This window comes from Nerophis ophidion, linkage group LG26, assembly GCF_033978795.1.
Source record: "Nerophis ophidion isolate RoL-2023_Sa linkage group LG26, RoL_Noph_v1.0, whole genome shotgun sequence".
NCBI lineage: Eukaryota > Metazoa > Chordata > Actinopteri > Syngnathiformes > Syngnathidae > Nerophis > Nerophis ophidion.
The window spans coordinates 18,253,953-18,270,875 of NC_084636.1; the positions used below are offsets into that span (position 1 = coordinate 18,253,953).

At 37.9% G+C, this 16,923-nt stretch overlaps 1 protein-coding gene across 3 annotated transcripts in view; it reads right to left on the reverse strand.

Moving 5' to 3' along the window:
- Window positions 1-8,170: 8,170 nt before the first annotated feature.
- Window positions 8,171-16,923, reverse strand: part of cep350 (centrosomal protein 350) — a 90,953-nt gene continuing 82,200 nt past the window's right edge. For all 3 annotated transcript variants that reach the window (XM_061887981.1, XM_061887982.1, XM_061887980.1), the window contains 4 exons: window positions 12,249-12,776; window positions 11,873-12,019; window positions 11,646-11,768; window positions 8,171-10,111 (listed from right to left, as the gene is read on the reverse strand). In XM_061887981.1, the coding sequence (XP_061743965.1) occupies window positions 9,956-10,111; window positions 11,646-11,768; window positions 11,873-12,019; window positions 12,249-12,776 (954 nt within the window). In that variant the 3' untranslated portion in view covers window positions 8,171-9,955. The remainder of the gene's footprint in view (window positions 10,112-11,645; window positions 11,769-11,872; window positions 12,020-12,248; window positions 12,777-16,923) is intronic.

Consider the following 16,923-nt stretch of genomic DNA (forward strand, 5'->3'; position numbering starts at 1 on the left):
AGAAACGTTCTGTTTTTTATTTTCTCTCTTTTTTCAAATTTTTTTTTATTTTTTATTGTCGACAACAGTACATTAAATTTTTCATTAAGCGGTAACGATTAATCACATTTTCCCAGCCGCCATTATGTTCCTCTCTGTCACACTCCTTTGCCATTGTGTCTTTTTCCTTAGTTTTAACGCACACCTTAGTGCCGCTGGGATCTCTCAACCGGGAACTTTATTGTACTCTTTACAAATGGCCTCCAACCTCGGAATTTGTCATGTGGAATTGAAGGGCCTCCACCCTTACGGTCCGTAATTTCCGTGCACCCGTTAATGTCACTTGGATGTCACAACCGGGGAGTATTTACTATCCACACAACGGTTATCCGTCCCGTTACTCTTTTAGGGGAGACCAATTCCCCAGGGTGAGCCACACCCGACTATTTACCTACTCGTCAGTGAAGCAGCCCGTCACGGTAATCTAGACACAATGCCTTGAGTTGACCACTTATTTTCAACTATTATGTAATGGCGGACAAGGCAATAATGCAACCAACCTATCAAAATCAGCACCCCCTCTCTGTGGTATATAACAGTGTTTGACTTACAAGACTTTTGGACAGACTCCCAATGCAGATTTTAGAAAAAGGCACTGCTTACCTTGATGTTGGCCAAGTGAGTCTGTCCGTAAGTTTGCAAGAGCAGTCCAATTTTCAGCGTGTCATCCCCGGACGAGCCCCCAAATTGTTGCGTTTTGACCAGTTCTTCCTTCGGTCAACGCCCCCAGATTGTTTGATGACACATAAGCTGGTTTTAAATCAATCAGAGACAGAGGTTACTCATTTTAATATTTTATAACCAAAGCGCCTTGGGAGATCAATCTAGATACAACATTTCAAAGCTCGGTCCAAATTGATCTAATCCTAAAATGGCAGTTTGTCCCTCCTCACTCACTCTCACCCGCCCCTCTTCTTCTCCTCCCTACCTTGGACAGTTGAGATAACAGATTGTTATGTCTTCATTCACACATTCCAAATTCAAGGTCTATGTAAAAGGCTACACTTTAGCTGTTCTAAAATCTGACTAGGAAATAAAAAGACAACCAAATCCAACAATATACATATATATATATGTGTGTGTGTATATATATATATTTATGTATATATATATATATATATATATATGTATATATATATATATATATATATATATATATATATATATATATATATATGTATGTATATATATATATATATACAGTATATATATATGTATATATATATATATATATATATATATATATGTATATATATATGTATATATATATATGTATATATATATATATATATATATATATATATATATATATATATATATATATATATATATATATAGAGGGGCTTCACGGTGGCAGAGGGGTTAGTGCGTCTGCCTCACAATACGAAGGTCCTGCAGTCCTGGGTTCAAATCCAGGCTAGGGATCTTTCTGTGTGGAGTTTGCATGTTCTCCCCGTGAATGCGTGGGTTCCCTCCGGGTACTCCGGCTTCCTCGCAACTTCCTAAGACATGCACCTGGGGATAGGTTGATTGGCAACACTAAATGGGCCCTAGTGTGTGAATGTGAGTATGAATGTTGTCTGTCTATCTGTGTTGGCCCTGCGATGAGGTAGCGACTTGTCCAAGGTGTACCCCGCCTTCCGCCGGATTGTAGCTGAGATGGGCGCCAGCGCCCCCCGCGACCCCGAAAGGGAATGAGCGGTAGAAAATGGATGGATGGATGAATATATATATATATATATATATATATGTATATGTATATATATATATGTGTGTATATATATATATATATATATATATGTGTGTGTATATATATATGTGTATATATATATATGTGTGTGTATATATATATATATATATATACACACACACACACACATACCGTATTTCCTTGAATTGCCGCCGGGGCGCTAATTAATTTAAAACCTCTTCTCACTCCTGCGCTTACCAAAGGCATGCGGTAAAAGTAAAAGTAAGCATACCCTAATTATTTTAAAACCTCTTCTCACTCCGGCACTTACCAAAGGCATGCAGTAAATTTTTTTAGTGTGATGTAGCTTGGACCTTAAATCCTACTGAATAGCTCTTAATCTTCTTCCCTTTGTGCGATTTCAAATTACCGGTATTTAAATCAGCCTCCCCCATTTTGAAGATGATGACAGGGGAAATGTCACTCGTGACGTCACGAGTTTGACCAGGCGGTAATTCAAGGCAGGCGCATACTATATGCCCTGCGGCAATTCAAGGAAATAGGGTGGGTGTGTATATATATATAAGTATTATTTATTCATACTTAATACTCTCTGTATTTGCTTTTGTTTTCTTTCTTTGTAGTGGAAAGTGCCTTGACTGTTGAGTGAATTACAAATGTCTGTTTGTTGTTAAATAAAAAAAATATATAAAAAACAAAAAAAAATTGTTCACATTAAATAATTGTTTTATTATTATTCATCTTAATTAAATGAGTCCGTGTAATTTTACCTAACAATAATTATACATATATCTAATGAATTTACATTTAATTATACTGCCCACATCAAAAAAGTTCACCATATCCAACATCAAGGGAACAATCGATCCATCCATCCACTTTCTACCACTTGTCCCTTTTTGGGGGTCGCTGGAGCCTATCTTAGCTGCATTCGGGCGGAAGGCGGCGTACACCCTGGACAAGTACCCACCTCATCACAGTGCTAACACAGATAGACAGACAACATTCACACTCACATTCACACACTAGGGCCAAAAATGTTTTTCTTTAATGCCATTAGGTTATATAATGCAGACTAGATATCTAAACAGTGGTTTGTACTTTGTTGACTTGATGAAACACTTTATGCCAGCAGCTCTCCTGGACTTTTGCCACTAGTCGACTGCTCGATCGATGTGGTTTTGTAATAAAAAAAATAATAAAACAAGGCTGTTGATAACACTCACAAACTAGCATGTCTCCCACCTGCCAATGTATGTGTGCAAATAAGACATTTTTAAAACACTATTGCAAGGGTCTGTTGCAACAATGCAGGGCAGCAAAAATGTGCAAAACATGTTGTTTTTTTACATGCATGACGCTACTTTATAATTGTGGAGAATAGAATATCAAAAATGAATATACAATATTAAAATATCATTTTAAATGGATGTCAACTCTGTATCACACATTTCTCAGAGAGTAAGCGCAATACACGGATTTTAAAGACGAGAACTAACCTCAGTAATCTGACCAGCAGTGTCCTCTAGCGGTAAAAATGTAGAATAGCAGCAATAACGCTACCAGAATTGACTTGGATGTTATATAACAAATATTACAGTATTTAAGACAGGGGTGTCCAAACGTATTTTACTGACGGCCGTAGACTGAAAAAATCATCCATCCATCCATTTTCTACCGCTTGTCCCGTTCAGGGTAGCGGTGGTCACTAGCGTCTATCTCAGCTGCATTCGGGCGGAAGGCTGGGGTATACCCTGGACAAGTCGCTACTTCATCACAGGGCCAACACAGATGGACAACACTCACACTCACAAAAAATGCCCTTTTTGACATGTTTTCTTTTTTAAAACAATCCATCCATACATTTTCTACCGTTTGTCCCGTTCGAGTTGCAGGGGTCGCTGGAGTGTACAGTATCTCAGCTGCATTCAGGCGGAAGGCGGTGTACACCCTGGACAAGTCGCAACCTCATCACAGGGCAGACACAGATAGACAACATTCACACTCGTGAAAAATGACATTTTTGACATGTTTTCTTTTTTAAAACCCATCCATCCATCCATCCATTTTCTACCGCTTATTCCCTTTCGGGGTCGCGGGGGGCGCTGGCGCCTATCTCAGCTGCATTCAGGCGGAAGGCGGTGTACACCCTGGACAAGTCGCTACCTCATCACAGGGCCAACACAGATAGACAACATTCACACTCGTGAAAAATGACATTTTTGACATGTTTTCTTTTTTAAAACCATCCATCCGTTTTCTACCGCTTGTCTCTTTTGTGGTCGCTTGAGTCTATCTCAGCTGCATTCAGACGGAAGGCATGTACACCGTGGACAAGTCGCCACCTCATCACCGGGCCAACACAGATAGACAACATTCACACTCGCGAAAAATGAAATTTTTGACGTTTTCTTTTTTAAAACCATCCATCTATTTTCTACAGCTTGTCCCTTTTGTGGTCGCTTGAGTCTACTGTATGTCAGCTGCATTCAGACGGAAGGCTGTACACCCTGGATAAGTCGCCACCTCATCCCAGGGCCGACACAGATAGACAACATTCACACTCGCAAAAAATGACATTTTTGACATGTTTTCTTTTTTAAAACCATCCATCCATTTCCTACCGCTTGTCCCTTTTGTGGTCGCTTGAGTCTATCTCAGCTGCATTCAGACGGAAGGCATGTACACCGTGGACAAGTCGCCACCTCATCACCGGGCCAACACAGATAGACAACATTCACACTCACGAAAAATGCCATTTTTGACATGTTTTCTTTTTTAAAACCATCCATCCATCCATTTTGTACCGCTTGTCCCATTCGGGGTTGCTGGAGTCTATCTCAGCTGCATTCAGGCGGAAGGCAGAGTACACCCTGGACAAGTCGCTACCTCATCACAGGGCCAACACAGATAGACAATATTCCCACTCACAAAAAAATTCAATTTTTGACATGTTTTCTTTTTTAAAACCATCCATCCATTTTCTGCAGCTTGTCCCGTTCAGGGTCACGGGGGTTCGCTGGAGTCTATCTTTGCTGCTTTTGGACGGAAGGCGGTGTACACCCTGGACAAGTTCCCACCTCATCACAGGGCCAACACAGATAGACAACATTCACACTCACAAAACATGCCATTTTTCACGTTTTCTTTTTTAAAACCACTACAATATATAGTTGGTTTTGTTTATAACCTTTATGGCTCTCCTCAAGTTTGGTCCCCGGTACCCGGAAGGGTCTCAGTCACAAAAATGTTAGAAATAAGTCATAAATCATTATTTTTTTCATTTAACGCTTGAATCTCGAGATCAACTTCAGGTCTGTCTGTCGTTATAAAGTTTATGATTTTATTTTGTTTTTATGTTTATGCCTTTTACGTCAAAACCCTTATTCATATGGGAAACACACAAACTATGCAACATTTCCCCCCACAACATTTCAAAGTGGAATATTTGATGTAAAGTATTTGGAGGCTCAAATATGTCAATAACTCATGACAATAAAAAACAAGATTACTGTAAGTGTTGAAAAGAAGCCAATTTTATATTTATATATTTTTTTACTTGTAATATTCGAGTCTGTAGATTTGCTGATTATTTGATTTTATTATTGGTTCATATTTTTTGGTTTGTTTGATGCCCTTTTTAGTGGAATTGTTCATGTGAAGTAATTGGAGTCTTCTTCAATAGGTCAATAACAGTACGCATGGCAGCTTTGTGTTATTAGTGTCAACACTGCAACCTTTTCTTGTTACATTTCAACTGTTTACTCTTCTATCATGCTTTTTTATGTTTTTATTATAGTATTTTTAGATTGTGCCGGGGGCCACAAATGGCCCTCGGGCCGCACTTTGGACACCCCTGATTGAAGCTATTTCAATGGAAATGTTCTTGCTTAACTAGGTTTGAATTTCAAGCCCAATTAACTTAATCGTGCATCGCATGTGGATGTTTGCCCAAGGGACTCCATAACTGACATGAACAAGAAGCATTTTGAGTTAGAACACGCTCGCTTGTAATTAAACAACTTTTGGTTCAGCAAAGCATCGCCAACGTGTCTTTTGATCCAACTACGCAGCCGCATTAGCCCTCGACCCGGGAGGGTAAAGTAAGACCAGAAATACACTTCATGATAGCGGCACATGTAGCATTTTGGTTATTTAAAGACTTTTGTCTTACAGTCAACTTCTTTAGGACTTTTGTCTTACCTTCGATTTTTGTCTTTCAGTCGTCTTCTTTAAGAATTTTTCTTACAGCAAACTTCTTTAGGACTTTTGTCCTACCTTCGATTATCGTCTTACAGTCAACTTCTTTAAGACATTTTTCTTAGTCAACTTCTTTAAGACTTTTGTCTTAAAAAAGTCGACTGTAAGACAGAAGTCGACTTAAAGTCCTAATGAAGTCCACTGTAAGATAAGTCCTAAATAAGTTGACTATAAGAAAAAAGTCCTAAAGTCCACTGTAAGATAAATGTCCTAAAGAAGTAGACTGTATTAAAAGTCTTAAAAAAGTCAACTAAGACAGAAGTTGACTTTGTCTTTTTTAGGACTTTTGTCTTAAAGTCAACTTCTTTAAGACTTGTCTTTACAGTGAACTTTTTTCTTACAGTCAACTTCTTTAGAACTTTTATCTTACAGTTGACTTCTTTAGGACTTTTGTCTTAGTCGACTTCTTTAGGACTTTTGCCTTACAGTCAACTTCTTTAAGACTTTTGTCTTACTGTCAATTTCTTTAAGACTTGTCTTACAGTCTACTTCTTTCTTACGGTAGACTTCTTTAAGACTTTTGTCTTACAGTCAACTTCTTTAGGACTTACAGTTGACTTCTTCAGGACTTTTTTCTTATAGTCGACTTCTTTAAGATTTTGTCGTACAGGTGATTTCTTTAGGACTTTTGTCTTACAGTCGACTTCTTTAAGAGTTTTGTCTTATAGTCGACTTCTTTAAGACTTTTGTCTTATAGTTGACTTCTTTAAGACTTTTTTCTTACAGTCAACTTCTTTAAGATGTTGTCTTACAGACAACTTATTTAGGACTTTTGTCTTACCTTCGATTTTTTTCTTACAGTCGTCTTAAGACTTTTGTCTTACAGTCGACTTCTTAAAGACTTTTTTCTAACAGTTTTCTTTAAAACTTTTGTCTTACGTCAACTTCAAGACTTTTTTCTTAAAGTTGACTTCTTTAAGACTTTTTTTCTGACAGTCAATTTTTTAAAACTTTTTAGTTGACTTCTCGAAGACTTGTCTTACAGTCTTTTTTAAGACTTTTGTCTTAAAGTCAACTTCCTTAAGACTTGTCTTTAGTGTACTTTTTTCTTACAGTCAACTTCTTTAGGACTTTTATCTTACAGTTGACTTCTTTAGGACTTTTTTCTTAGTTGACTTCTTTAGGACTTTTGTCTTTTAGTTGACTTCTTTAGGACGTTTGTCTTACAGTCGACTTCTTTAAGACTTTAGTCTTAAAGTCTACTTCTTTAAGACTTTTTTCTTACAGTCAACTTCTTTAAAAAACATTTTTTAGTTGACTTCTTTAAGACTTGTCATACAGTCAACTTCTTTCTTTCAGTCGACTTTTTTCTTACGGTGTACTTTAGGTATTTTATCTTACAGTGGACTTCTTTAGGACTTTTTTTCTTATAGTCAACTTCTTTAGGACTTATCTTACAGTTGATTTCTTTAGGACTTTATTCTTACAGTCGACTTCTTTAGGACTTTTGTCTTACAGTCGACTTTTTTAAGACTTGCCTTACAGTCGACTTCTTTAGGACTTTTGTCTTAAAGTCAACTTCCCAAAGACTTGTCTTTATAGTGAACTATTTTCTTACAGTCAACTTAGGACTTTTTTCTTAGTCGACTTCTTTAGAACTTTTGTCTTACAGTCGACTTCTTTAGGACTTTTGTCTTACAGTCAACTTTTTTAAGACTTTTGTCTTAAAGTCGACTTTAAAACTTTTGTCTTACAGTCGACTTCTTTAAGACTTTTGTCTTACAGTCGACTTCTTTAGGACTTATCTTACAGTCGACTTCTTTAGGACTTTTGTCTTACAGTCAACTTAAGACCTTTGTCTTTCAGTCGACTTTAATACTTTTGTCTTACAGTCAACTTCTTTAAGATGTTGTCTTACAGTCGACTTCTTCAAGATGTTGTCTTTCAGTCGACTTCTATAAAAAAATGTGTTTGTATATTTCTTTAGAACTGTTGTCCTCCAGTTGATTTATCGAGACAAAAAAGTTGTCATCACATGTTATGCCTTGCTGCCGTTTCTGATTGAAAGGTATATAACAAGTTTATTGCTACAGTGGTTTCTATAGTATTTTGGTTCTTTATAGACAAGCAGACAAAATGCTCAATTATGTTGCAAAAAGAATTGATTTAGAATTTGTGAATAGTTTTTTTTTTTAGAAAAAAAGCACAGTTATCTCCAAATTTCCTTTACAAACAAAGCTTTATTTACAGTACCAAAGTCTACAAATATGTACAAGTTTGCAAAGTAAACCGTTCCATATTTCAACGGTCACTGAGGTGACTTTAAGAGCAGGTCAGATTGGCTACAATAGTTCAGTATATTTACAACAATAGAAGTATTGTACAAGCAAAGTGCACTTGGTGCACTCACAGCACATTATTATAAATATTAATTAACATTTCAAACAATTAAAAAGGGAGGAGGATTAGTAGGATGAGGTTTATTTATTACATCTATTCTTATTTTTCTACTGGGATCAAATGACAAAGTTGCTTCATCTCCCATTCCAGAGAAGAAAGGGCTCTTCTATGGACACATTTGAGGTGTAAAAAGGTGTTTAGCCAACTACATAAAGCACTGCATAGTTACAACGGAGTGTTCATTTCTCCAATTTACAATCAATTATAGAAGAATTTCACTCTAAGAGGGGTGAGCTTGGCATCACATATTTTGGTACATTATCTAACAAGTGAGGGTTAAAATGGGTTAAAGTTAAGGTCACTTTAGCTTTAAAAAAAAAGTCTGAAAGGAAGAAAGCTGGCTTTCCCATAGCAAGATTTAGGAGGACCACAATAGAAGCCAGTGTGATAATGGAAATGAACTGAGTATCTAAAACCAATCAACTGTGTCTTTGACATCAGGCTTTGACAAAAACATGAACAAGTTAAAACCTTGACATTAACAAGTGAGTTAAGGCCCAAACTGAAGTCATGTAATTATTTTCCAGCAGACCGGTAAAAGAAGACAGGTGTACAATAATTTAAAAAAAAAGAAACAGACCGTCCAAAAGATAAGCTAATAAACATGGTCTACCACGATGTAAAGAGGCACTTTAAATGATGGTTGAAGTTTGTCACCTGGCAAAGTACTGGCAGCTGGTTTTGACCTTGCTTATGGTTTGCAAAATCAACATAAGGGCTGCACTGAGGCTGAGCAGAAGGTGTAAGAGATACTGGACTAACTCAAATGTGTGTAAAAAGGCTCAAATCCAGCATTTCAGGACCATGCAAAAAGTCTAATATTCCTTTCTTTGTCCCACTTGCACACTGTATGCTAATATGTAGTGTATTGTCATCCTAAAGCCCCACATCGAATTGCAAATATCTTTGAATCAACCAAAATATGTTTCTAATAGAACCCCATAAGTTATAATTCAAACAAGAATCAGTAGTATTTAACTTTGTGAAGTTAGTGCTAACATTACAGCACAGATGTGGGACAGACACACTTATCATGAAGGTGACTTTTAAATACTACTTTCTCTATTTTAAATCTCTGACATAATATTGCCACGCTCACATTTCTTGTGCTTTTACAATTGGATCACTATAGATTTACTTTGAATAACAATAAAACTCTTTTATAAATCTGACATAATATACAAATCCAGCATTCTCTTTTCTGCACAATAAATAAACATATTTAAGAGGTTTTACACAATATCTTATCTCTATGATGTCCAAATTGATTGCAATTTGAATGTTCAAAATCAGTGACACATTTTAATTACTTGGACACAATATGGAAAAAGAAAGCAAGGAGGATGAGATCAAAGGAAAACAAATAAAAAAGACAATTGACAGTAGGATGTGATTAAGGCCCCTACATTATACATTTTAGTAAAAAGGCTACAAATGACATCACTTATTTAAGCCAAAATGTGCCACTGACCTTTATACCTCTATGCAAAAATTCCAAACCCATGTACCGGTACTAGTCAATTCATAGTGGATTACATTCAACCATTAATGAATGGTGGCCCTCTTGGTTAGAAGACTCAGCATGTTGACTGTGTCCTTCAGCAACACATCAAAGATGCTGTCAGCCAGTTGCATCTTGACAGACAGCTCATCTTCTTCGTAGCACACCCATTGAGCCTCTTCCTCGTGGAGCTCCTGTACCTGCGGATCATATGAAGTTTGTTGTAGAGCAGGGTTTGCAGATGTGTATACCAACAGACAGTTTGTACAAATGACTGCAATGCTGTTGGATTGGAGTAGCTCCACCTTGTTGGGTGTATTGGTCAATTACCAGGCTCATTCAATTATTAGAGCCTCCATAATTGGCCCATCATCACAGTCCGAACAGTAGATTCCACGAGGCTGACGACGATAGATTTTGCTGGACGGGATAGGTTGATTGGCAACATTAAATTGGCCCTTGTGTGTCGATAAATATTATCATCAATTTTTTCGGACAAAATCGAGCATTAATGTAATCACAGTGCGCGATTTTCAGAAATAACCTATTTGCGATTTTTCCCTCCAAAATTGCGATTGCAATTTGATTTGCAACTTTTAAATTTTATACATATTAATGCATACAACTGCAAAAATAACAAATGAAGGGAGACGTGTCAATCAACAAATTCTTCTGTCAATGTTACACACATTAAAATAATATGCAATGATTTACTTTAAAAATATTTGGCTTTATGCAGACGAACCCGCAGCTTTTTTCTAAAAAATTTTCATAAACTGAAGAAATAACTGATAAAAAAAGTATATAGTGTTTATGATGTAATATTATGATAATATACAATAATAAAGCAATTAATTATCTAAAAGGATAAATTTTTTGTCATTATTGTAGAATTGTTTACTATTGTAGGGTAATTAGAAGGTAAATAACTTTGTTATCCTAAATAAACAAAACACAAATGGACTCTTTTATGTAAGCAAGTATTTAACTTAAATAAATACTGAACATCTTGAAGTGTATTTTTTTACTGGTTGAAAAAACTAGGTCGGACTTTGTCTTTCCCAGTTAAGTACAATAAAACAAAATCTATCCTATCTCAAACACGGACGCAGTGTTGGTGGTAGGATTTTTCAAAATGGGGTCCCACAGTAAATTTTCGGGGTACCACTTTTTATGACCGTTTTGAAAACTAATGATGAATGTATGCATTATCCAGTTATATCTCACATTGTATATTGCGTTTTGGAAAAAGATTGTCATAAACGTTACTTATTTAAAAAATAATACAAAAGAAATCACATTTTTACGCATATGTAAATGTATTCACTTTCTTCTTTCCTTCACAGATCTAAACTTTACCGCTGCCCGTATTTTTTTCTATATTTTCTTTAAAACATCTTTTCATCTTCATAAGTGAGCCATTTGCTGAAAAGTGGCTCCTTAAGCTACTTTTCATTGAGGCTGCGCTACTTGGGTTTATTGCTTGCCAGACAAAAACAATAACACGCGAGAGTCCTAACACCGGAAATGCATATTTGTAATCAATAAAACTTTTGAAGAATCAAAATTTAAGAAATTGTACAGGGAAGTTCATTACTTTGGAGTCGATAAATAAAAACGGAATAAACGGGGACGAAAATTTGACCCGGCAAATATAAACAAAACAAAACATCGGCCGACAGCTATAATCGATAAAAAACATTGATTGCATATTTAAGTAATGTACACACTTACCAGTATTTGATCAACTCTGTCGCGCTTCTTTCGGCCAAATTTCAGCATCTTCTGCCAGTCTGACTTTTTACCTATATTCTTGGCCAAACCGTAAAGTTTTAGAACTTCTTCGGTGACAAATTCCTGGACAAAACAAGTCAAAAACAAAATCATCATCCTGTATTTGACATTTGGTGGCAATAACATTATAGTGGCATAGTGGTTGTTAGTGACAATCAAATTGTTACCTGAATTTTTGTCATGTCTTCTGGTGTCTGGACTTTGTGGTGAAAGGCCGACCTGACTCGCTGTGGTTTTACCCATTTAGGATGATTAGCACTGGGGTCTTCAGCATAAATTTCCTGGAGTATCTCCCATGTTAGATCATACACAGCCTGTGGGAATTAAGATGTTTTGATTAGTCTGTCCAAAAGGTTATATTTTACGAGACTGTTTAATAAGTCAACCTGTTTTTTTATGTATTTCTTCAATAAGGTTCCCATCAAATATGAATGACAAACCACACTTTCAAAAGGTGTTAAACATCAGGGAATAATTGAACTTAAAGATAACTCTACACATTCAACACAAAATAAGCAGAACTGCTTAGTCCTGTATTTTCACCTTTTTGTAGCTGCGGATGCAGAGTGCCTCCTGGTTTGTGGAACTGCTCTCAACAGCAAAATATACTTGTGAAGGTTTGGGGCAGTTCATGCCTGAAAGCAAACGTCTTCCTTCCTTTGAAAGGCCACAGCTCTCCCACATCTCCTGAATGGCAACATGGACCATTTTCTCGACTTCTACGGCTGAGTGGGGCACCACCATGGCAGGTTGTTCTGGCAGTTTCGGTGGCATGGGGAGAGGAAGAGTAGGTCTTGGTGGAGTCTTCACAGACTGGTCCCCATCTGGGACCAGCCCACTCAGTGGATCTTCGGTTAAGGAACCAGAGCTTCTCAGTTCTGCTCCATGTTTTGTTTCTTCTCTCTGTGTCTGTTGGCGTCTCTGTTGTTCCCGACGTGAGCTGAGGCCAAAGTCCTCATCAAACCAGTCCTGATCGTCTCCGAGGTCCTCCAGCAGATCGCGGTTAAGTTCTAGCTCTGCAAGTCGTTTGGCAAGCTCTTCTTGTCCACTAGCCCCCAAAATCGGACTCTCCTTTTGTAATTAAAGAGAAAGAAAATTATGTTTTATAACTACTTATGGAGTTGTTCTTCTGATTGATCAGACTGTCAACAGAACATTGGACTTTGCTTGAGAAAACACATTCAAAAGGGCAAATCAACAAATGCTCTTTGTCAGTTGTCTGTAACATTTTCAAAGTGCTTTAAAACTCTAAATTATACAAGTATGTTCCACAACCCAGACATACTTTGTAAGTTAGAAGTAAATCAATATGTAAAGTTCTGCTGAGCTACAAAAGTTATGCCTTGTGAGGCTTATGCCCAAAGTGTCCGTTTACTGACAGGTCTCAGGTACTCCTGCAAAATAGGAGATGCTTTAATGGGGACCTACAGTGGGTACTGAAAGTATTCAGACCCCTTTAGATTTTCCTTTTTTTGTTTCATAGCAGCCATTTGCTAAAATCAAAAAAGTTAATTGTATTTCTCAATTATGTACACTCAGTGTACCTCATCTGGACAGAAAAAAAACAGAAATGTAGAGATTTTTGCAAATTCATTAAAAATAACAACTTAAAAATCATGTGTATAGGTATTCAGACCCTTTGCTCAATACTTTGTCGATTCACATTTGGTAGCAATTACAGCCTAAAGTCTTGGCACACCAATCTTTGGGCAGGTTTGCCTATCACTCTTTGCTCATTCCTCTTTGAAGCACCTCTCAAGCTCCATCAGATTGAATGGGAAGCGGTTGGTTTTCATCCAGGATGTCTCCTTGCATTGCTACATTCATGTTTCTCTCGAGCCTGACTAGTTTCCAACTTCCTGCCACTGAAAATCATCCCCGCAGCATGATGCTGCCACCACCATGCTTAACTGTAAAGATGGTATTGGCCTGGTGATGAGCGGTGCCTGGTTGGTTCCAAACATGATGCCTGGGATTCACAGCAAAGAGTTCCAGCTTTGTCTCATTAGAACGGATAATTGTGTTTCTCATGGTCTGAGAGTCTCTCAGGTGCCTTTGAGACAACTTTTTTTTACTAAGAAATGGCTTCCGTCTGGCCACTATTTCATACATGCCTGATTGGTGGTTTGCTGCAGTTCTTGGTCACGTCCCTGATTAGATTAAGATGAATGCAGCAATGTACAGAGACATCCTGGATGAAAACCAACACTTCCAATACAACCTGATGGATCTTAAGTGGTGCTGCAAAGAGGAATATGCAAATTGCCCAAAGTTAAGACTTGAGACTGTAATTGCTAACAGAAGTGCATCAACAAAGTATTGAGCAAAGGGTCTGAATACTTATGTACGTGTGATCTTTGAGTTTTTAATACATTTGCAAAAAATCAATATTTTTGTGTTTCTGTCAAAATGGGGTGTACATTAATGAGAAAAAAAATTAACTTTTTTGATTTTTGCAAATGGCTGCAATGAAATGAACAAATTAAAGGGGTCTGAATACTTTCCGTACCCACTGTATTATGCAAAACAAAACTTTTCATTCCCATTGGTATTGTTTTTTGTGTATTTGGGATGTGCATAAGTCTCAAAAATTTAAAATCAAACCATGGTAGTATGGCGGAGAAATTTATTAAAGAATCTTGCCTTTTTTCATACATCCTTCAAAGGAGCCTTTTTGCCCAATTTGTGAAGTTTTTCCCCATTGGTGAAGTCAGCTAATATCTCCATATATGGTTAAGTTTTACCCAAAGAGCTTTGCGCGCTTCCGCCATTGTATTCTGACGTTGTAGTCAATGAGTTCCTTCTTTTTCTCTATCTTCTTGTTGCTATCCTTTTAAACACTGCAGCTGCATTCAGTCTTCACAGAGATTCTTAGATTTTTTTTTTTACTATTATGAAAACTGTAAATTCCCCAAATAATGCCCGCCTTAAACAGGCCACTCTAGGTGTTAGGGCGAGAAAAGCAAATTATTACTAGGGTCTCTAGTTTGTATCAGCTCAAAATTTTCAACACAAGGAGCTAATAATGATATCACCTTAACATTTGAGATTAAAACCATTACACAAAGCGACTTGGTGAAGAATCTCGGTATCATCTTTGACCCAACTCCCTAATTTGAGTCACACATTCAGAGTGTTACTAAAACAGATATCTTTAATCTCGGTAATGTCGCTAAGATTCGTCTCGTCTTGTCCACCACTGTCTCGTTTCGATTACTGTAACATAATATTTTCCAGTCTACCTATGTCGAGCATTAAAAGATTACAGTTGGTACAAAATGTGGCTGCTCGACTTTTGACAAGAAGAAGAAATCGATTATATTACGCCTATACTGGCCCACCTGCACTGGCTTCCCGTGCACTTAAGATGTGACTTTAAAGTATTACTACTTGCGTATGAAATACTTGGTCTACCTCCATCCTATCTTGCTGATTTTATTGTACCATATGTCCCGGTCAGAAATCTGCGTTCAAAGAAAATTGGCTTATTGGTGATTCCCAGAGCCCAAAAAAGTCTGCAGGTTTTAGAGCGTTTTCTATTCGGGCTCCAGTACTCTGGAATGCCCTACCGGCAACAGTTAGAGATGCTACCTCAGTAGAAGGATTTAAGTCCCATCTTAAAACACATTTGTATACTGTAGCCTTTAAATAGACCCCTTTTTAGACCATTTGATCTGCTGTCTCTCTTTTCTACTCTGCCCCCCTCTCCTGCGTGGACAGGTTATCCTGATCACGGATCAGCGTCCATTGAGGGTGTTCCAAGTCAGGACCCAGGGTGGACCACTCCTTATGAATTAGTTGGTGAGGTCTCGGCAACCCGACTTGTCTACATGCAAGAGGATCCCCTGCTGGCCACACTATGGATTGGACTCTCACATTATTAACCGTATCCACTCGACGTCCATTGACTTTGGGAGGTCGAGTCCACGGTCACAACCTATTGTGATCGAGGGAGTTGAGGTACAGACCGTGGACTCATTCAAGTACCTCGGGGTTTGGGTGGACAATAAGCTGGACTGGACTGTTAACACGGACCACCAGTACAAGAAAGGACAGAGCAGGCTGTACTTCCTCAGGAGACTGCACTCCTTCAACATTTGTAGAAAACTCCTGTGGATGTACTACCAGTCTGTGGTTGCCAGTGTTCTGTTCTACATGGTAGTGTGCTGGGGGGGCAGTACATCTAAGAAGGACAGCTCCGACTTGAGAAACTGATCAGGCGGGCCGGTTCTACAATCGGAATGAAACTGGACTCACTGGTGACGGTGGCAGAGAAGAGGACTGTGGACAAACTAGTGAGCATCCATCCTGGATGATGCCAGTCACCCTCTGCATAGCGTTATCAGTAGCCAGAGGAGCCTGTTCAGTGCTAGACTGCTGCATCCCAAGTGCAGGACTAATAGACTCAAGAACTCCTTTGTCCCACACGCCATTAGACTGTACAACTCCTCTCTGGGACGGGGGACGAGGGACGGGGGGTATTAGGATGACAGGGGATGCAAAACATTAACAGTGCAAAACGTTTTCATAACATGGTCACTACTGCCTACTTTGTCTTGTTATATTCTTATTTTACTGTTAAATTGTTATTCCCATTGTTTTTATTATTTTGGTAATATTTCTCTATTTTGTTTCCTTTTAAACCCCCATTATTTACTTTTTACTTTTTTCTTTAAATTGATCTCAACTCTGTACACTGCTGCTGGAATTTTAATTTTCCTGAAGGAACTCTCCTGAAGGAATCAATAAAGTACTATCTATCTATCTATCTATTGCACCGGTCGCGGTCCCCTCCAAGGTTTCTCGTTGCTCCCATAGGGTTGAGTTTTTTCTTACCCTGATGTGGGATCTGAGCCGAGGATGTCTTTGTGGCTTGTACAGCCTTTGGAGACATTTGTGATTAAGGGCTCTATATGAGTAAACTTTGAGTGAAGATGTGCAGCTGTTGGCAACCTTCTAATGTAGTTTTTTTTAAGGGGTCAATTTATGATTTTTTTCAAATTAAAAACACTTTTTTGTGGTCTGCATTACATGAATTGGTGGTTTCACAGACCATCTTTTCATCATGCGCCGTTTTGTGGGGAGTCTTATTTACGTGCCTCCACTTCAACTGCGCCTTCTCCCTGCCAGCCATGATGTATTATTTAGCGCTTCCATATCATGTCTACTGACAGATATACTGTAAGTACAAATTACACGGTACTTTGAGTTAAAAATG